Source organism: Delphinapterus leucas, chromosome 1, assembly GCF_059928025.1.
Source record: "Delphinapterus leucas isolate spDelLeu-1000000601 "Yukka" chromosome 1, BTC_Dleu_Yukka2, whole genome shotgun sequence".
Taxonomy (NCBI): domain Eukaryota; kingdom Metazoa; phylum Chordata; class Mammalia; order Artiodactyla; family Monodontidae; genus Delphinapterus; species Delphinapterus leucas.
The window spans coordinates 186,285,973-186,307,575 of record NC_143129.1 but is presented as its reverse complement, the minus strand read 5'-3'; the positions used below and the strand labels follow the sequence as shown (position 1 = coordinate 186,307,575).

At 55.7% G+C, this 21,603-nt stretch overlaps 1 protein-coding gene and 1 non-coding gene across 2 annotated transcripts in view; one reads left to right on the top strand and one right to left on the bottom strand.

Annotated features, from left to right (window-relative positions):
• The window catches only part of CHD5 (chromodomain helicase DNA binding protein 5), a 57,908-nt gene that overhangs the window by 5,924 nt on the left and 30,381 nt on the right, over positions 1–21,603 (bottom strand). Inside the window, exons 19-37 of the mRNA XM_089916990.1 lie at positions 21,199–21,330; positions 18,188–18,305; positions 16,687–16,811; positions 15,432–15,663; positions 15,137–15,247; positions 14,606–14,884; positions 13,999–14,199; positions 13,443–13,535; positions 13,155–13,243; positions 12,732–12,865; positions 12,141–12,285; positions 11,596–11,755; positions 9,513–9,592; positions 9,136–9,268; positions 3,594–3,683; positions 2,877–3,014; positions 2,511–2,619; positions 785–917; positions 186–381 (exon numbers count right to left, since the gene is read on the bottom strand). Of these exons, the coding sequence (XP_089773116.1) occupies positions 186–381; positions 785–917; positions 2,511–2,619; positions 2,877–3,014; positions 3,594–3,683; positions 9,136–9,268; positions 9,513–9,592; positions 11,596–11,755; positions 12,141–12,285; positions 12,732–12,865; positions 13,155–13,243; positions 13,443–13,535; positions 13,999–14,199; positions 14,606–14,884; positions 15,137–15,247; positions 15,432–15,663; positions 16,687–16,811; positions 18,188–18,305; positions 21,199–21,330 (2,698 nt within the window). The remainder of the gene's footprint in view (positions 1–185; positions 382–784; positions 918–2,510; positions 2,620–2,876; positions 3,015–3,593; positions 3,684–9,135; positions 9,269–9,512; positions 9,593–11,595; positions 11,756–12,140; positions 12,286–12,731; positions 12,866–13,154; positions 13,244–13,442; positions 13,536–13,998; positions 14,200–14,605; positions 14,885–15,136; positions 15,248–15,431; positions 15,664–16,686; positions 16,812–18,187; positions 18,306–21,198; positions 21,331–21,603) is intronic.
• Positions 7,938–8,010, top strand: TRNAG-UCC (transfer RNA glycine (anticodon UCC)). The gene has a single exon. It is a non-coding gene; the product is annotated as a tRNA-Gly (tRNA).

Below are 21,603 nucleotides of genomic sequence, written 5' to 3'. Positions count from 1 at the left end.
CTGACCTTCCGAAAAAGGCTAGAAAAGCAAGGGCCTCGCTTTCCCCACAGGTAAGAGCAGAGGCTGGATGACAGCCTGTCCCATCTGATGTCCTGTCCCCAGCCCCACGCCCCCACCTAGGGGGCAGGAGCCGCTGGGCAGGAGCAAGGTAGGTGGGCCCCCCTCCAGGGAGCGGCCTCGCTCACCCTTGTGCAGGACGGCATTGGCAGGCTTGTTCCCGGCGAGGGACTCCTTGGACAGGTGCTGGTGGCTCTCGGCAAGGCACTCCACCTCGGCCAGGCGGGCATTGAGGGCCATGGCGGGGTGGTTGGGGTCCTGGGTCATGTTGAGGTACGCGGCCCTCCGGAGTTGCTCCTCGATGACCAGCGCCTGCTCCAGCAGCTGAGGGGGTGGGGGGAGGGGAGGGACTGAGCCCTGGCCTGGCCCCCCCTCCGCCAGCACCCACCCCCGCAGGCCAAGGCTCTGGCGGAAAGCAGGGAAGAAGGACACACCCCCTCACCGGCTGTCCACCCTCTGGGCCACCCCTTAGAGCCTGCCCCAAGCTGAGTTCTCTGCACCCATCACCCAGGGCAGGGACACTCGCCCAGTGGGGCCTGGCCCAGAGCAAGGACCCAGCACCTGTTTGTTGATGGACTAAATGACTCCCTTTCCTGGACAGTCTGGCCCGCATCCGGATATACAGGGTGGGGGGCTGCTGCTCGCTCATTTCTTTGCCCCAGACCTTCCTGTAACCTGCCCTCTGGCAGCACCCCGCCCCCAGCCTCTGGCCCTGCCAAGGACTGACCTTGAACCTGCGGGCCAGGAACTTGTTCTTCATCTCCAGGTAGTTGCCCTTGTGGATCTCGGACTTGAAGGGCTCGTTGAGGATCATGTATCTCGGGTCGTTCTGGATGTCCTGCCAACGGGCATAGCCGTGCCTGGGTGGGGCACCGTTAAGGGCAAACCTGGCCACGGGGTGGGGGGCGGGAGACCAGCCTGGGGTTTGGCGCCCCGGCTTTGTGCTCTCCAAATAGTCATTAACCTTGGCTGCAAGATGAGCATGTGGACAAGGGTGACTTGACAATCAGTGGCCACTGACAGGGGCCCCCAGGAGGCCAAACGTGGCACCGAGGCTTTATCAGATAAACTCCTTCATCCCCAAAACCCAGAGGATGGAAACATCCGAGTCCTGACCCCCAGCACCTGTGGCTGTGACCCTATTTGGAAATAGGGCATTTCCAGGTGTAGTCAGATGAAGAAGGGGTCATCCCGGGAGAGAGTGGGCACTAATCCAATGACTAGTGTCCTTGTAAGAGGAGGAAATTTGGACACAGGACACCCAGGTAAGAAGGCCATGTGAGTGACAACAGAGGCAGAGACTGGAATGGTGCAGCTGTAAGCCAAGGGATGCCAAGGACTGACAGCCGCCACCAGGAGCTGGGGACAGACAAGGAAGGGGCCTCCGCTAGAGCCTTCAGAGGGAACAAAGAAACACAACGCAGTTTTCTTGCCCAAAGTCCCACAGTCAGTGAGGGGCAGAGTCAGGATTCAAACCCAGGCAGGCTGGCTGCAAGCATCTTAACCTCCACTGGGTCCACAGGCCAGATCCGGCCCACGGCCTGTTTTTGTAAATAAAGTTTTATTGGAACACGGCCACACTTGTTGGTTAACATACTGTGGCTACTTCTGCTACCATGGCAGACTGGAGGAGTCCTCTGCAAAGCCTGAAATATCCACTCCCCGGCCCCTCCCAGGAAAGGTCTGCCGACCCCTGATCTACAGCTTTCCACCTCTCGTTACAATAACCAGTCCCACTCCAGGCCGTCACGAAGGCCGGCTTTGCTGGGTGGCTCCCCCCGGGTAGCTGTGTGGCCCTCTCCTTGTCTCTGGGAGGTCTGTACTCAATGTCGCCTTCTCTGACCTTCCCACATTACAGGCAACCCCCACCCACAAAGCTCCCTTTGCCCATCCTCCCTTTATCATGTTCCTTGAACCTCACTTTGCTAACTTATGCTGTTCGCCATCTACCCCCAGTAGGATGTGAGCTCCGGGTAGACAGAGATTTGGGGCTGTTTTGTTCATGGCTGCAACCTCCGTGCCTGGCACATGACAGGTGATCAGTAAAGATGGAATTGAAGAATGAACGAATGAATGAAAGCCTTCCTAAATGGTGAAGCACCCTTCAGGTGTCATCAGTGGGAGGAGGTGAGGTCTGTATCAGGTAGGAATTAGGAGCATTGGTTGTGGAGTCAGATGGAAGGGCTGTGTGTCCCTGAGCAAGTCACTTGTCCTCTCTGAGCACCCGTTTCCTCCTCTGTGTAACGGGGATCGTAGTAGTGACCCTTTGGGAAGGCTGCTGTGAGGATGGAGTATTGAGTATAAAGGGACAAGCTACCGTTATGATCACGGTCCCTGGCACCTGGTTAGGAGCACCAGCCCCTGACTCCTCACCCCACAAGCCCCACACGCCTCCTTGAGGTCCACAGATGAACAGACCACAGTCCTGCCCAGCCCGGCTTGGCCAAGGATACGTCACGATGCCCGCCAGCAGCCAGTAGTCATGGCGCCGGTGCCAGATGTCGTAGATTTTCCCCGAGGACACAGCAGCACGTTCCTCGTTCTGCCACAGTGTGTGTAGCTCTGGGAAGCCAGCCAAGGGAAGCAGAATGAGGTGCCCCCCAGCCCCCACAGAGGTGGGCCTAGGAAAGCCTCTAGCATCTCCCCACCCCGAGAGGTTCAGTGTTCCAGTGTTACTAAGAAAGGTTATACTGCGGATTTCTGTCAACCATTCACACTTTAGTATAATATAGCCATCTGCCCAGACTCCTGGGACCCACCATCAGGAAGCCTGCGACACAAACGGGCACAGCTCTCTGCCCACGGCCCCACCCCAGTACCTGTGAAGCCCCCGTCTGCAATGTTGAACATGAACTTGAACTTCCCGATCTTGTCCTCCCTCTTCCCCTCCTCATCTTCCTCTTTGTCACCATTTTGCTGTGTTTCAATGGGCTCCTTCTCCTCGGCTTTGGTGTCATCTGTGGGAGGACAGACCCACCTTCATATATCCATCCCAAAGGCACTGCCCAGGGGCCTCTTTCCCCCAAGCACTGGGGACCCAAAGGCAAGCGGGAATCACATCTCCCCACCCGGAAGGGGCTCACTGCCCAAAGGGATTTGAAACAGACAAGCCAGCAGCCCCCTCTCTCCATCCTGAGCAGGGAGGGCTGCTCCAAGCCTGAGTGTCCCTCCACCAAGTCAGGACCACCTGGGGATGGGGTGGGGGGATGCGGGGGACTGTGAAAATGCAGCTTGTGTTGAAGGAGGGCAGTGCCGCCTTGGGGCTCTGATCTGGGGACGACTGTTCCAGAACATTCCAGCACTTAGAAGGATACAGGCTGCCAGCTGAACCCCAAATGCTCTAGGCCAAACTCTATAATCAGCTCTCCTTCCTCCTGGCGGTGGCCGGGGCCACAGGAGGGGTCAGGAGAGAGGAGGTGGAGGGTCTGTCCCCTGAGGGGCTGGTGAGTCCAGGCTCCCACCCAGCAGCTCTGATCAGGGCCTGGGGCCACGGGGACCAAGGGACACAGGACAGAGCACATGCAAGAGCCCCAAACCTGGCCTGAAATCACTGCCATCGCCTCTGCTGTGAGTCAAGCTCAGCTCCAACTTGTCCAGAATCTTCTCCTTCTCAGCAAGCACTTCTTCTGCAAGACAAAGTGTGTTCACAGGGTGGGTAGGGGTCCGGGAGGGCAGAGGAGACTCCGGGCTGGTGGCTTCCCAACACTGCTTCAGCCATGCACGGAATCCTCTCCATCATCTCACACGTAAGTCCAGCAGGTGCCGCCAGGGAGGGCTCTCTGGGAGGCAGGGTGGGGGCAGGGCCTCACCCCACCCACCCATCCCAGCAGCACCCTCCCCCCAAACTTCTCAAGGCACAGTCCCCGAACCCTCCCTACCACAATGATAACCAGAGGACTCAAAGTTCTGGCAACATGTCAGGCCTTTGTTAACACAAAACCCCTCTTACAGACACCCAGAAATGTCAGGCAATATCTATCACATTAAAAAAACACACGGGTGCGCTCACAAGAAGAAAAGAAAATTGCCAGGTGCCATAAGTGAACGGAAACTCAAAGCGCGAGAAGCATACGCTGGGGGCCTGGGCAGAGAGGGTGACTGGACACCAGGAAGAGGCCTGGGGGGCTCCAGCTGTGTCTCAACACCAGACAGGAAGGATGAGGCCGCAAGCCCCAGAGATGAGAGAACTGGAATTAAACCAGTGAACCAACACCCTCCGACTGCTGTGCTCTCTGCAAAAGAGGGAAAGTTCCATCCGCCAGCTCATGGCCAAGGTGAGGAAGTCTGGCTCCCACATGGAATCCAGGGGGCAGAAAGCCCCCAGTGCGGGTCCAAACCCAACACCAAGGCATGCAGGCTGTGGAATCTGAATTGTGCCGTAAAGACGGGTCCCAGACCAGCCAGGTCACTAGTGAGACCACTGGGCCCGGGGCTTCATGGAAATAGAACGGGAGACATTTCCTGCTACCCAGGAATGACATGGGTTCTCATGGATAAAACCATCTCTGATGAAGATGCACCCAAATGAAACTCAGAAAACGATACCCACAGCCAGACAGATAAAAAAGGAAGAGAATCCATAAGAAAACACAAATCAAAAAAAAAAAAAAAAAAAAGGAAGTAGAAAAAGCCAGATAAAACTTCTAGAAATGAAATACATAATCACTAACGTTTTAGACATCTCCTTACAGATTTCTAAGACGTCCTCATGACTTCCTGGCCCTGGAGAACAAGCCTTGTACATAGTCGTCAGGACTGTGAATGTGATGGATTCTACTCCCCTGAGAAGGTCATGCGATGAGGCACAGGTGATCTTAAAAGAGGGAGATTATCCAGGTGGGCCTGACCTCATCACACCAGCCCTTTAAAAGCAGAGTTTTCTCTGAATGGTCACAGAAAAGGATGTCAGAGATCTGAAGCCTGAGGGGGACTGGTGCACCGTTGCTGGCTTGAAGATGGAGTAAGCCCCGTGGCAAGCAACGTGGGCAGCTTCTAGGTGCTAAGAATGGCCCACCAGCTGAGAGCCAGCAAAGGAGGCCTCAGTCCTCCAACCCCAAGGAGCTGAAGTCGGCCAACAGCAAGAATGAGCTTGGAAGCAGATTTCCCCCCAAGCCTTCAGATGAGAACTCGGCTCAGCCAATGCCTTGACCTCAGTCTTGCAAGCCCCTTGGCAGGGAACCCCGCCACACCACCCCACACTTCTGACCCAGGCAACTGTGAGCCAATACACGGGTGTTGCTTCATGCTGCTAAATTTGTAATCATTTTGTAATCATTTTGCAACCATAATCATTTGTAATCATTTGTAATCATTTTGCAACCATAGAAAATAATACAAATGAATAGCTCTACAAAAGAAAGTAGGAACTGAAGCTAGATCTGAGGATGACTCAAAAAGCCTTGCAGAGAAACAGGAAACAAAAAAGTAAAAGACGTGAAAGACACGTCCACCTCCCTCTTTCACAAACCTTGTACCTGCTTTCTTTTCTTCATTGCATTTGGAGTCTGTTATTGAACAAGACCTACTTGTGCTTATTGCTGACCACCTAGGTCCCCCAGTAGAATACAAATTCCATGTGAAGGCTTTGGCTTTGGTTCACTGTCTGTGTCCCCAGAGCCTAGGACAGCCCCCAACACACAGCAGGCCTTCAGTATGTATTGGTTGGGTGAATGAATGAATTGATGAGTAAGAGCAATGCCAGGAGAAAATAAACATAATGGGAGGAAAGATAACATTCAGCGAAGGAGTGACTGAGAATCTGCTGATAACCGACAGAAGACACAACACTCAGCTTTAAGAATCACAGTCAGTTAAAAAAAAAAAAAAAAAAAAGAAAGAAAGAATCACAGTCAGTCATAAGCAGGATAAATAAAAATTTCATTGTTGTGAAATTGCACATGACCAAAGACGGAGTATCTTACAAATGGTCTTTCCGTGTTAGGAAAGATAGAAAAGGCAGCTTTCCTACAAAGGAGCAGCAATTACCCTGAGAGCAGCCTTCTCAGCACAATAGAAGCCAGAATACAAAAGAAATAACATCTTCAAGTGCTGAGGGAAAACCCCTATCCCACCTCGAATTCTGCTATTATTCAAGAAAAATACAATAAGGTGTAAAGGAAAAATAACACATAATGAGAGAATTTGCCATCCACAGAAATTTGCTGAAAGCACCATTGAAAGGTGTATTTGGGGAAGGAGGACACTGAACAAAGCAACAATGAACAAACAAGCAAACACTAAACTTTTAGAAAGAAGCAACAGCACATGGAAGATGAAAAGGGAGTACCTCAGAGCTAAAGTTGCCTACAGTCCTTATAGCATTCAGGAGGTGACATGTTAAAAATTTAAGAGTACAAGATAGAATTGACTGTAAACCTTCCAAATAAGTTGACGGGAAAAGGGGAAAATAGAAAGAAAATGTGATCAATCCAAGAGATGTCAGGAGAAAAAAAGAAGAAAAGGCAAGGGTGATATAAAGCACAAAATAATAGTAGATATTCATGCAAATACCTAGCTATTACAATAAATGTAACGAGATTAAATTTGCCAGCTAAAAGGTAGAGATTCTATGATTAGATTTAAAACATCAAATCCCACCATATACTGTTTACAAAAGATATACCTAAAACTTAATTATACAGATAGATTAAAAATTAAGAAATGGAAGAAAATACTAGCAAATCACCATATCTGATGTGGAACATGTGTTATAAAGAACTCATAACTCAATAATAAAAAGACAAATATCCCAATTAAAAAATGGACAAAAGGGGGCTTCCCTGGTGGCGCAGTGGTTGGGAGTCCGCCTGCCGATGCAGGGGACACGGGTTCGTGCCCCGGTCCGGGAGGATCCCACATGCCGCAGAGCGGCTAGGCCCGTGAGCCATGGCCACTGAACCTGCGCGTCCGGAGCATGTGCTCCACAACAGGAGAGGCCACAACAGTGAGAGGCCCGCGTACCGCAAAAAAAAAAAAAAAAAAAAAAAAAATGGACAAAAGGATCTGAAAACACATTTCTCCAGCAAAAATGTACAAATGGCCAATAACACTTGAAAAGATACTCAACATCTTTACACAGAAGGGAAATACAAATCAAAACCACTTGAGCTATGACTCTTCACCCACTAGGATGGCCATAATCAAAAAGAGAGATAATAACAAGCGTTGGCCAGGATGTGGAGAAATTGGAAAACTATACACTGCTGGTGGGAATGTAAAGTGGTGCAGCCACTGTAGCAAACAATCTGGCAGTTCCTCAAAATATTAGAGTTACCATACAATCCAACAATTCCACTCCTATGTATATACCCAAGAGAACTGAAATCTATGTCCACACAAATACCTATATACAAATGTTCAGAGCAGCATTATTCATAATAGCCAAAAGGCAAAATAGCCCAACTGATGTTGGGTTAGTCCATCAACTAATGAATGGGAAAAGAAAATATGGTCTATCCACAGTGTAGAATGTTATTCAGCAAAAAGGAACAAAGTTCCAATACATGGTACAAAACTGATGAACCTTGAAAACACTGTGCTTAGTGAAGTTGGTCACACATAAAAAGGCATATACTTTATGATTCCATTTATATGAAATGTCCAGAGCAGGCAAATCCAAAGAGACAGAAAGTAAATTAGTGATTGCCACAGGCTGTGGGGAGGAGAAAATGGGCTAACGGGCATAGGGTTTCTTTCTGGAATGATGAAAATGTTCTACAATTAATTGTGCTGGTGACTCTACAACACTGTGAATACATAAAAACTACTGAATGATATACTTTAAGCGGGTGAGCTGTATGGAATGTGAATTATATCACAATAAAGTTTTTATTTATACTTATAAGTAAAAGGATAGAAAAAAATACACCAAGGATGGGAATTCCCTGGTGGTTCAGTGGTTAGGACTCTGCGCTTCCACTGCAGGGGGCCCAGGTTCAATCCCTGGTCAGGGAACTAAGATCCCGCATGCTGCACAGCATGGCCAAAAAGAAAGAAAAAAATAAGAATACACCAAGTGTATACTAAACAAAAATAAGCTCAATCCAAATCAGCCTAAATGAACCTTAAAGCAAAAAGGATCAGGAGGGATAAGAAGGTTATTACATAATAAACAGAAACACTTCACCAGAAAATTATAAAAAATCTGAACCAATATGCACCTGACAACCCAATCCCAAACTATACGAAACAAAATCTGGCCTTACGAGAACAGAGAATAACCCACACTCACAGTGAGAAATTTTAACACAAGTCTCTCAGACGTGACTGATCAAAGCAAACCAAAAATAAGGATATAAAAAAATCTGAACAACATAATGATCTAATGCATATATTTAGAACCTTACACCCAGCAATGAAAGGACAAACATTCTTTTCAAGCACACATAAGCATTTACAAGATCTTGCCACATTAAACCGGAAAGCAGGTTTCAACAGTATCATATAAAAACAATATTATACAGACTCATGTGTTCAGACCACGAGGCCACTGATTCAGAAATAACTAATAAAAAGATGTAGCCCGGGTTTCCCTGGTGGCGCAGTGGTTAAGAATCCGCCTGCCAATGCAGGGGACATGGGTTCGAGTCCCGGTCTGGGAAGATCCCACATGCCGCCGAGCAACAAAGCCCGTGCACCACAACTACTGAGTCTGCACTCTAGAGCCTGCGAGCCACAACTACTGAAGCCCGCGCACCCTAGAGCCCACGCTCCGCAACAAGAGAAGCCACCGCAATGAGAAGCCCACGCACTGCAACGAAGAGCAGCCCCCGCTCTTCGCAACTAGAGAAAGCCCGCACGCAGCAACAAAGACTCAATGCAGCCAAAATTAAATAAATAAAATTAAAAAAAAAAAAAAAAAAAGATGTAGCCCAATAACCCCCAAACTGTACAACAGGAAAAGTTAAAGCCCACGTGTAGAGAACTGAGCCCCTGGCTCTCCCCTCACCCTGGGACCTATGGTGCTAGGACAGAGCGATGCATAGTCTGCCACCCGGCCAGGGAGAGACAGGGTAGAGCGCGGCCTGGCTGCCCTTCTCTAACCCAGGCCTGACACTGCATCAGGGTGGAAGCCCGCACCTTTTGGCAGCTGCTCTGGGGAGGGCTGGGCCTTCTCCATCTCCTCCGGTCGATCCTCTCGGGCCCTCTCCTTGCCATCCGAGCTCTCGTGCTTGTCCTCACCCTCCGCTCTGTCCAGGGCAGTTGGCAGGGCCTAGGGAGGACAGACTCGGGAGCTGCGGGGCCTGGAGCCTCAACAGGAGTGGAGGCAGGGAAGGCGTGCTGGGCTCGGAATGCACTCTCCCGGCTCCCACTGCGTGCTCCCAACCCGCTCCCCAGACACAGAGGCTCGAACTTGGAACCAGGGGGCCCGAGTGACAGCTGCCTGAGCAAGGCCTGAGAAGGTCCCCAGAGCCACCCCCATCCCACAGGGGCCCAGACACCCGCATCTTCCATACCTGGATTTCTGGGGGCTTCTTTGGCTTCTGCACCCCCAGCTCCTTCTCTTCCAAGTAGCCCAGCTGGGCTTCCATTTTGTCTAAAAGATCAAGGGAGACGGGGTGAGACAGGTGAGCTGGGGCGGGGAGGGGGAGAAGGGCAGAAAATGGGGCATCAGAGAGGACCCTGGGCCCGGCACCTGCAGAAGGACAGGTGAACCTGGTCAGCGAGAGCACCCAGGCCAGGTCTGCAACGTGAGGAGCCTTGGAGGACCCTGGACCCAGTGAGGCCAAAGCCAGGGGCCGACAGGACGGAGCTACATGCGAAGGGTGGGGGCGGGGGGGTGCCTCCCATCTGGAAGCCGGGAAGCGAGGTAGGTGGCGGCCCAGACTAGGAGCCAGGACGGCTGGGTGTGGTCCCGGCCTTCAGGCTGCTTGACTGGCCACGTGCCTCCCCCACGCTGAGTCAGTTTTTGATCCTGCAAAGGGCCAGTGACCCACGTGCTCTGAGTAGCCCTGGGAGGTGGTCACTACCTCGCAGGGTAAGGGACTTGCCCACAGGCACACTGGGCCAGGAAGTAAACTAGGCACGTTTTGTAAACTAGAGGGCACTTGTGCCCTGAAGCAGGATGTCCTCAGAGGCACTGAGCCTCTCGGGGCCTCACCTGGGATAGGCAGGACGCCCCCGGCCTGAGGGGTCTGACTGAGGGAAGAAGATGCTTTGCCCAGATAAACACACGAATCACCAAAAAGGCAAATAACCCATTAAAGAAGGACAAAGGATCTGAAATGACATTTCTCCAAAGAAGACGCACAAATGGCCCAGAAGCACATGAAAAGTTTCTCAACATCTTCAGCCATCAAAGATGCAAATCAAAAGAGGAATGCAAATCAAAACCACAACGAGGGGTTTCCCTGGTGGCGCAGTGGTTAAGAATCCGCCTGCCAATGCAGGGGACACGGGTTCGAGCCCTGGTCCGGGAAGATCCCACATGCCACGGAGCCACTAAGCCCGTGCGCCACAACTACTGAGCCCACGTGCCACAACTACTGAAGCCTGTGCATCTAGAGCCCGTGCTCTGCAACAAGAGAAGCCACCGCAATGGGAAGCCCGCGCACCGCAACAAACAGTAGCCCCCTCTCTTCACAACTAGAGAAAGCCCGCGCGCAGCAACGAAGACCCAAAGCAGCCAAAAATAAATAAATAATTTATATATTAAAAAAAAACCCACAACGAAACGCCCCTTCACACCCACTAGGATGGCTGTAAGCAAAAAGTCAGATAAGTGCTGGTGAGGATGTAGAGAAACTGGAACCTCACACGTGGCTGGTGGGAATGGAAAATGGTGTGATCACTGTGGAAAAGCTTGGCAGTTCCTCAAAATGTTACACCACGTGACCCGGTGATTCCATTGCTAGCTATACGCCCAAGAGGAACGAAGACACTTGTTTTCAGTTGAACACAAAAGTTCAAAGCAATGTTACTCACAGTATTAGCCACAATAGCCAAAAGGTAGAAACAACCCAAAATCCATCCGCTGATGAGTGGATACACAAAATGCGGTGGATTCCAAACAATGGAACAGTATTCGGCCACAGAAAGGAATGAAGTGCTGATACCCGACAACATGGATGAACTTGGAAAATATTACGCTAGTGAAAGAAGCTGGGCACAAAAGGCCACACAGTGTATAATCTCATTTACGTGAAATGTCCAGAACAGGCAAACCCATAGAGACGGAAAGTAGATTAGTGGTTGCCGAGGAAGATAGGGGGAGAAGGAATGTGGAGTCACTGCTAATGACTTTGTGTTTCTCTTTGGGGTGATGAAAACATTCTGGAATTAGAGGCAATGGTTGCACAAGCGTATGAATCTACCAGAAACGACCAGATAATACAGTTTTAAATAAAGATGGAACATGGTGGTGTGTGAACTACATCTCAAAGCTGTCATTAAAAAGAAAATCTCTCAGGGGAGTGACACTTCTGCAACCAGAAGCTTTGGGCGGGGAGGCAGGCCAGCCCTTGTGGGATGTGGGGAGGACGTGGGGTCTCGCCACCTCCCGTGACCCAGGTGCCCTCCCCTGCTCGACAGAGCCCAGACCTGGCAGGCCCAGCGGGGCAGGCAGAAGGTGGGCAGGGCTGGCGGGCACTGGTGTGTTGGGATCCGAGGAGATGACCTCGCCTGGCTTCTTGCCCTCGGGCCCCTCAGGGATCAAATCCGGGGTGCTGTACTTCCCATTGACGTGCTCAAACTCCTGAACCTGGGGCAGATAGGAGGGAAGCAGGGAGGGAGGTGGTCGCAGCTCAGAACTGAGGGCCTCAGGGTGGCCCGTGGGACTGGGGGCATGCCAGGCTTGGGGTGAGGCAGAGGTGCCGCCTCCACCCGAGGCTGGCCAAGCCACATGCCCTTCTGACTGCAAAACCCCCTGCCAGCCCCTACCCCCAGCCCGTCCCCACCTGCCAACCCGGCCTCCAGTCCCCACCCGCTCCGACTTCCCCACCCAGAGAGGCATCGTGGGTCCATGCCTCTAGCCTGACTCAGACCCTGGACAGCCAGGCACTTGCCCTCTGCCCGCTGACCCCCCAGGGGCACACCTGGGCCGTGGTCGGCCACCAGAAAAAGCCCAGCAAAGGCTACTCACCCACCTTCTTCCTAACTAGTGACATGACCCCGATGCGCGTGAGCACGTGCTGCCTGGAGAGGCCCTCGCGGGGCACGCCGTCTGCGAAGGTCTCCGCGCCGTCAGCCCCCGGCTCACACAGGTGCCGCATGAAGAGGGACACATAGGCTCTGGGGTGGGGGGGACTGGGGCTCAGGGAGTGGGGGGCCGGCAGGACCCTCTGAGAGGGCTGGCAGGACCCCCGGGGGACCTCCTGGCTGGAATCATCACCCGTCGCCTGCCTCCCAACCAGGCCTGGCTGGATCAGGCCCCAGGGAAGGACAGAAGAGGGCCCCCGGGCAGGGGACCCTCCTGGGACAGCCCTCGCCCCGGATAACCCAGATCCTTCGCGCTGCCGCTAACACCAGCTGCTCTGGCAGAGGGGACTGGTCAGCGTTCTCTGCAAATAAGCCCTGCCCAGGCCTGGGCCCCAGGCACGCCAACATCAGACAGCAGTGAGCTCTCCAGATACCCTTAACCTGGCGGAAACGCCACCCATCGTGCTGGCTCACCTAGCCGGAGCCTGCCACTCCAGGGTGGGCGGCCGCACCCTGGGCCACCACCTCAGCCCCTTTACCTAAACTCCTTCTCACTCTTCCCGCGAAGGTCCCGCACCAGCCAGTGGGAGTTGAAGGCGTCCTGGGGGGGCATGCCCCAGCGCATGATGGCGTTCAAAAAGGCCTTCCGCTGGCGGGCGTTGAAGCCCAGCACCTGGGCCGGTGGAGATCAGGGTGAGGGAGCGGGGAATTCAGAGACGAGGGAGAAAAGCACAGGGAAGGGAGAAGCACAGAGGAGCAGGGGCCTCCGGCGGGGGCAGGACCCAGAGGGGCACGGCCCAGGCCCACCTCTACTTGGCACTGACCCAGCGGGACCCCCAGCCCTCCCGCCCCTCCTCCGCGCCCCGGGAGTGGCAGCAGCGGGGAGCTCTTTGCTCTGAAGGGGGATGAGAGGAATCCGGGGAAGGGGAGCTGGGCGAGTGAGGGGTGCACGCAGGCCCCACCTCAATGTTGCCGCCAACCCGGGCGAGAAGCGGGGGCAGGGGCTTGTCTCTGTCGCTCTTCAGCTGCCTCCTGGATTGTCGCCGTCCACCTGGGGGAGCAGCCCGCCATGACCCCTCAGCCGGGCCCGGGGTCCTGACCCAGCCCACCCAGCAGCTCGCCCCAGGACAGCAGGCCCCTGAGGACCCACTCCGGAGGACGGACGCTTGTCCTGATGCCCCGGGGCGCCCCACACTGACCACCAGCTCCCCGACATGCCGCCCGGGCCCCAGCCCAGCGCTGAGACTCACTCTGCCCTTCCGGCCTTTCTTCAAAGTCCTCGTCCTCATCCTCGGATCCAATGGAGTATTCGGACTGGTTGTCTGAGAGCTCGTCCTGCCACTCTGGGGGGGGGGGGTCAGGCAGAGGGGTGCAGGGTGAGCCGTGCCAGCAGAAGCCCACCCAAGCCCCCCACACCCAGGGCCACACCAAACCCCTACACCCCAGCCCGAGAACAGTGACGACGAAACCAGCCCTCGCGTACTTCCTGTGAGCTCCCGTAGCATCCCAGGAACCCTGCACTATATCCTAAGGCCTCATACCACCGTCGTCCCTATTTTACAGACGGAGGAACTGAGGCTTGCCTAAAGTCACACCACTAGCCGTGAGGTCACTGAACCACTACCCATCTTGTTCCCCCAAACACCCCACACCCCACACCTGCCCCGGAGCCCCCTTTCTCCGAGAAGCTCTCCCCACCACCTCCCGACTCAGGCCGCTCCACACGGCCCCTAACCCCCACCACCAGGGCTTCCCGCCACAGGGATGCCCTCCCCTCCGGCACGACCCCGCCCACCGGGCACGCACCCTGGTCCTCCTGGGAGGCGTCGTTGTAGTTGACCTGCTTGCGGACGCGCTTGCCTTTGCCCAGGTTGCGGGCCAGGTCCTCCTGCTGCTGCTCGTAGTGGTGCCGAAGCAGTTTCTCCCAGTAGTCGGGGTCCACGTTCTCCTCCTGCTTGATGATCTCCCGCTCCACCTCCTCCTGGGGACGCAGGTGCCGTGAACTCCCTGAGGGCGGGGCCAGCGCGCATCTCCGCCCCTAGGAGGCCTCGCTGCCTCTACCACATCTCACCCTTTAGGGGCTCAAGGAGGAACTGGAAAGCCTGCCTACTCCAGGAAGCCTTCCCTGATCAGCCCCAGCCCCATGTGTTCTTCCTCTTCCTGCTCCTGCTGCGGTAATTCATTCATTCATTCACTTCCCAAGCACTCCCTGGCCTTGTGCCAGGCACTGGGGTATAGAACAGAATAAGCCCCACCCTTGTCCTCAGGAGGCCCCCAGTTTCAAAAGGAAAACTGGCACGTGGAAGAATAATTAGCACCCAGGGTCCGCGTGGAGGGTGGAGGGCCCACTCAGGAGAGACCAGGGAGCCGGCCTTCAGGATAATCGGTTTCCGAGCGTAGACGGAGAAGCTGCGGTAGGGGCGCGGCGCGGCCGCAAATGGGTGGAGCCGCTGAAGGGAGGGGCGTGACCTCTGGGGGCGGGCCCGAGGAGGGGCGGGGCCGAGGGGGGCGGGGCTTACCACGCCGTCCTCCTCGCGCACCACGTACTGCGCCACCTTGAAGGAGCTCAGGTATTCGTTCATGTTCTGCAGCTCCGTGTCGTCCGTGGCGTCCTGGTTGCGGTCCAGTAGCTTGGAGATGGCCGCATCATCATAGTGGATCACACTGCTGTCCTCCACGTCCTTGCTGTCACCTGGGGGCAGACAGGGTGCAGAGTTGGGGGACCCCCACCAGGACAGATTCCAGACAGCGGCCCTTCCCAGTCCCCTCCAGGGGTTGCAGCAGAGGAGCACGGTGATCAGACAATGTAACAGCCCACTGCCCGCCCGGCTACAGTCCACAGGCGGGGGAACCTGACAAAATGGGTTTGGGGGGCCCCCTTCCTCTCCAGGAGCAGCCATCCGGGGTACAGGTGGTCCGGGGGCTGGGCTGGGTTGGCCCCTACCTGGCGGGGTGCTGCCGTGCTTTTTCTTCGCGCTGGCGGCCAGGGCTCCCCCTTTGGAGGACTGGACATCGGGGATGGGCGTGACGGGCCTCTGGCCCTGAGACATCATGCCTGGAGGACAGAGGTGGGGGACCGCAGAGCTGGGGGGCAGCACCCAGAGATGCCACCCTGGCCCTGCCCATCCTGGCCAGGAGGGGGGAGCAGAGGAGGGAAAGGCTGCACACTGCAGATGCCCTGGGAAGGGAGTGTCTCAAGCAGGACCAACCCCCTGTGCCCTGGCACCCAGGATACCCACCCTCCACGTCGTCCTTGAAGAGCTCCTCTGTGCCGAACTTGAGGATGTCGTCCAGCTCCTGCTTGGTCATGGAGCCGGACTTGGAGCCCAGGCCGGGCCGCACCACCAGGTGGGTCAGCATCATCTTGCGCTTGGCCACCTGCGTGATGCGCTCCTCCACCGAGGCCCGCGTCACGAAGCGGTAGATCATCACCTTCCTGTTCTGCCCGATGCGGTGGGCGCGGCTGAAGGCCTGGGGGCAACCTGCAGCTTAGCACCCACGGCTCAACGAGGGCTGGGGGCTCAGGGCCAGGTACCGGAGGGTGGGGGGAGGCACGCACACGGGCTCACGAACGCGCTCCATGTGGAACCAGCTGCCTGACTGCACCGGGGCAGCTGTGCTCGCATCCTGTGTGGCCTCCTGTGGGCCTGGGTGCCACTGCAGGTGTGCAAGCGGCAGTGTGGCCAGTGTGCTTACGGAATGACGCCACACGGGGCTCTGATGGCGCTCATGCCGAGATGGGGGCTGCACCTCCCCGGGAGTGACCACTAGTGGGACTGTAAGCCCACCTGTTGGGGAGGCACAGCCACCCTGTGAGGACAGGTTGTGATGTGAGGACGTGCCTGGGGATTTGCGCGTTAGGTGCCCGCGGGACGTGATCTGGTGTGATTAGATCTGTGTGGGAGACGGTGCACGGGTGCACACACGTGTGCGTGAGACATGAGTTTGTGTGTGCGCCCCAAGAGGGTAAAGTGTGTGCGTGCCCGGCCCTGCCCCGAGAGGGGTGGCCATGGACAGCAGAGTGTGTCTCTACTCCCACAACCCCCGCCCCCCAACCCTCCCATCCTTCCTCACCAGCCCCATTGCCCCCGCCTCCATCTCCTCCCCTCCCCACCTCCACAGGCCTTGTCCCCTCAACTCTATCTTCCTGTTCCTCCCAAACTGGCCCCCTCTGGGTCCCAGGACCCCCTCATCCTAACCCCACTCCACGGCCTCGACCCTAAGACTGATGGGACAGACCAGGGGTCATGGTCACACAGATCGCTGCGTGTTCTTGGACACATCCCCTGCCCTCCCTGGGCTGTTTCGTCTTTTGTACAATGCAGGAGCTGGAGGGGCTCACCTCCCAGGTCCCTCTTGGGGCTGGGACTCCACGAGGCGGGTCCAGGGAGAGGTAAAGCCCTGAGACAGTCTGTGGGGGGAGGGAGGGAAAGCCCACAGAGCCAGGGTCAGCGAGGGGCCCTCTGAGAGGGCTCTGGTGTCGGGGCCACACACCTGGATGTCGTTGTGCGGGTTCCAGTCTGAGTCGTAGATGATGACCGTGTCCGCCGTGGCCAGGTTGATGCCCAGGCCACCTGCCCGGGTGGAGAGGAGGAAGCAGAACTGCTGGGCCCCAGGGGCTGAGGAAGAGAGATGGGCGCCCAGCAGGGTGAGTGAGGGGCACAGCCAGAGGGGTAGGGGTCGGGACAGGCGGATGGCCGACGGGAGATCGGGGCGGGGGGCTGGAACTGTGACCCCATCACAGGCAACAATGGCCTGAGCCGTGCTCAGGGAAGCCGGAGGAGGCCTGGGGCCCCAGGCGGGTGGACAGAGCAGACCACCTGCGCCCCATGGATCCCCCAGCTCTGAGTCCTGAGCCCACAGGATGGAGCCAGAATGAGAAGGAACCGATTATCAAAGCCCGGGCGGCAAAGAAGAAACTGCAAACAGCCAGCAAATACGGGCAGAGCCGCTGAGGGTCAGGCCCCAGGGAGCCCCGGAGAACTCGGTCCTTCCCGCCCTCACGGCTCCCCTGGCCGTGATGCTGTCAGAGCAGCCAAGGAACACTCAGGGTCCCAGCTCCAGGGCCCAGGCCGACGCTCTGGTCAGTGCCCACTGTGGCAGGACGGCTGGTTCTCAGGCCCATGGGGGCCCTTCACTGAGTGACCTGGGACTGACCACGGCACCCACTCGAGCTGCAAACAGGTCCCCGATCCTCCTGATGCCTCCCGCTTAGACGTGTGCTGGGGCCGCATCGAGATGCCGAAACTGTACTCGGTTTACCTCTGACGCGAGTGCGCAACAGGAATCGCTGCTTTGGGTTTTGGAGCCGTGGGACCCCAGCCCTGTTCTGAGGGTGGGAGGCGGGAAGCAGCCACAAGCCCCAGGGAAAGAGAGCTCATCAGCTCTTGCTGCAAACCTGCCACTGAAGTGGCACCGGACCACTTCCCCCTCCAGAGGTTTCCTCCACTCCATGGCCAGCTCCTGGCCTGGCCCCCTCACCTCTCCTTCCCAGGCAAGCAAGAGAGCAGGTTGGAAGTTCGGGCCTGTGTGGCCCTGCCCTTCCCTCTGTCCTTCCTCTAAGGGAGCGCTGCTCTGCTCTGGCCCTCCCCGCAGCCCGTGTTCCGGGGACAGGCCCCATCCGGCCCTGCCTATAACCGGAGGCTTAGCTGGCGTCCGTACCAGAAGCCCACAGGTGCTGGCCAGACCCTCAGCACCGGCTTCATTCAGAAGCAGAGGGATTTTCCTCCCCTTCTGCTTTCCTCCTTGTCTGTTTCTCAGCTCTGAGCAAGTGTTATCTACTGGCTTCTTGCACCCCAGCAGGCCCCTGGCAAGTTCCACGGAATGAATCCCTTTTACCAGCTATTAGGACCTAAGGACTGGTCTGCTTTCTTCGGCCGTTTGAGGAGCAGCTACCCTGACCATGAGTTGAGTGGTCTGGCTAAGGGCCTAGCGTAGGAGGGGAGGCAGACGGGGCCCCCCAGTGAAGGCCCGGGGTGGGGTGGGGCGGGGGTACCGTTGAATCTGTCAATCGCCTCTTGCCGGAGGCCCCCGGTGATGCCACCATCAATCCGCTCATATTTGTAGCCCTCATACTCCAGGAAGTCCTCCAGGAGGTCCAGCATCTTGGTCATCTGCAGGGGACAGGGTAGGCCTGAGGCACTGCCGCAGAGCAGGGACCCCATGACAGGTGGGGGAGGACAGAGCAGCCTGCTGAGTGGGGAGACAGGTGGGACCCAGGCAGACCTGATGCAGGGCCATTCTCTGAAGAAGAACGCAGCCTCCGACCTCAACCGCCGAAGCCACTCCATCCCCCCACACCAGCCCCACAGCCATCTGCCTAAGACACAGCTCTAAGCACGTGCCTCCCTGCTCTCTCCCCACAGGATAAAGTCCCAAATCCTCACCTTGGCATTCCAGGCTTGCAGGATTGGTGCCCAGCCCATCTGGGCTTCATTTCCCAATGCTTCCTTCAGGCTCTCCAACCATCCCAAATTACCTAAACTCTCTTCCCACCCCCTTACCGCCTAGGAAACTCAAACAGCACCTCCTCTGTGATGTCTTCCCTGATTTCACCCTTTCCTCGGAGAAGAGAAAAGCAGTCCCTTCTGAGCTCCCATATTCCTCCCATAGTCAATCTTGAGAGAGAGTCTGGCTGGATATAAAATCATCAGTCACCATTTTCCCGCAGCGCATTGAAGGTTTTGCAGTTGTCTTCTGCCACCTATTGTTGCTGATGTGAAATCTGAGGACAGTCTGATTGTCATTCCTCTGTAGACACTAGGTCTGAAGTGTGGCGTTTTCCCTATGACGTGCCTAGGGCTTCCTTTCTTTATACAGTAAGTCCCCTACATACGAACATCCAAGTTGTGAACCTTCAAAGATGCAAACGTGCATTCACATGTCCAATCACGTAAGTTAGTGCATGTGTCTGGCGTACGTTGGCATACGCGTGCATCCTCTACAAGCCGTTGTGCTTTAGTACAGTATCATTATTTCAAGCCCAGGATGTCTGCAAGCAAGCGTAAAAGCGGCGGTGATGGGGCTTCCCTGGTGGCGCAGCGGTTGAGAGTCCGCCTGCCGATGCAGGGGACACGGGTTCGTGCCCCGGTCCGGGAAGATCCCACGTGCAGCGGAGCAGCTGGGCCCGTGAGCCATGGCCGCTGAACCTGCGCGTCCGGAGCCTGTGCTCCGCAACAGGAGAGGCCACAGCAGTGAGAGGCCCGCGTACCGCAAAAAAAAAAAAAAAAAAGCGGCGGTGATGTAGCTGGTACTATTGTACTTTTCAAGGTGCCTTACTATAAGATTAAAAATGTTTTATTTTTTGTTCGTTTGTTTTTTATGTGTTATTTGTGTGAAAAGTCTTAAAAAGCTGTTACAGTACAGTACTGTATAGCCGATTGTGTTAGTTGGGTACCTAAGCTAACTTTGTTGAACTTACGAACAAATTGGACTTAACGAACGCGCGCTCTCCGAATGCAACTCGTTCACATGTACGGGACTTACTGTATTTATCTTGCTTGGTGCTCAGACCTGAGACCTCACATCTTTCTCCACGTCTGTCTGCAAACTCCCATTAAGTCTGACTTCTCTGCCATTTTCTCTCTTTCTTCTTCTGCAGCTCCTAGTGCATAATTACCAGAGCCTCTCAAGGCATCCTCCATGTAATTTCTCAGTCTTATCTTCGTCTCTCTCTGCTGCATTCTGGGGATATTCCTCAACGCCAGGTTCCCATTCATCCCCATTCTCTTCAACAGTGTTGAGAGTTTATCCAGTCTGTTGGAATGTGTTGTTCTCCATCTCATGCAGATCCTTTTCCTATCGAGTTAGTTTTATTTCATCTCTTGCTGCCTGTGTTTAATCGATTTCTTCGTGATTTATGAGTGTTACTCTGGTATTTTTGAGGTTCCTAAACATGTTTATTTGAACTTTTTCAGGCTGTTCTATTATTCCTTCCACTTGGGTTCTGCTTACTGTTTTGTGGGGCGTCTCATTCAATGTCTCATTGAACGTTTTCATGAGTTTTGGAATTGGGGTTTTCAGGCTTACTTTGGCTGGCAGGGCTCCATCTCTGTCACTTTCTCTCTCTGCACACTTCTAGAAGTTGTGCAGTTCCCTCTACTTGGTCCCTTGGGGCCTCAGCCCAGAATCATGTCTTACGTTGGCAGAGGGCTGGGGGATTCTGGATCCAGTTTCCAGGTCAGCCCACAGTCACAGGCTTGGTCGGCTTTCCCCAGATTCCTCGGCCTGCTGCAGGCCCAGGGTGGGATCAGGGGCTTGCAGGCAGGAGCAGCTGTTACACGTGGACTGTTGCACACAGAGGAGCCACATCCTAGTCTCTGGCTCAGTCACACCACCATGGAACATTTTTCACACCAGGCCCCTAGGGCCATCCCTGACCCCCATCACAGAGATGACCTTGGGGCTGGATAACTGTCTCTAACCTCCATCTCCCACACTAGACTATGAGGGTCTTGAAGACAAGAGCTGGACCCCGATGCCTAGCACAGAGCTGCACGTATGACAGATGCAGAAGGATGAAGGAAGTGCACAGACAAACAAACCTCTGGGGCTGGACGGTTTTGCCTCTGACTGCCCAAAAAGTGATGCTGCAGGATCAAGCTAGAAAGAGGGACACATCACCCCCCGCCAAGCTGCCCCCACCACAGGGCCCCACCTTCATGAGAAGCTGGGCTGCACGGGGGAGAGGAGAGGGCTGTCATCCCAGCCTGAACAGACACTCCAGGAGGAGCAGGCCAGAGGAGCAGCTGGTGGGGTGGACATTGGTCCTCCCCACCAACACGCCCTGAGCACCCCGAACTTGGCGCCCAACCAGCTCTCCTCGGCTGCATCACACCAGGGCCCAGAGGAGCGACTTTTGCCACACAAGCCACGTGGGGATGGCATCGGGACCTGAGGGCTGCTGGCAGGTCGTGCCCTCAGCTAGTGGGGGCAGGACGCCCTTTGCAGGCGTGGGGCTGGGCTAGGGAAGGCGGGGAGGCCAGCAGCCCCCTGGGGGCAGCTCACCTGGGAGAAGATAAGCACGCGGTGCCCTTCGTCCCGAAGTTTCCTGAGCATCTTCTGTAGCAGCATGAGCTTCCCCGAGGACCTGACCAGAGAGCTGCCGTCATAGGCGCCATTGGGCAGGACGGGGGCCTCCTGCGGACACAGCAGAAGGAGGGGTGCTGGGGGCTCCCCTCTCCTCTCTGACTCCGCACCAGAGGCCCCAGAGAGTGGACAAGGGCCCAACAGCGGGTGGAGCGCCGAGCCCAAGCCCGGGTCAGGCCAGGCTCTGCAGGGCGCATGGGCGGGCAGGTCACACGGATGCTCCCAGCGCCGCGTTCCCCAGGCAGGGCTCAGACTCCCCGGGCCCAGCCCTCCATCTCCCCCTGCTGGCACTCCACCAAGACCACAGGCATCGGTGGACGGAAG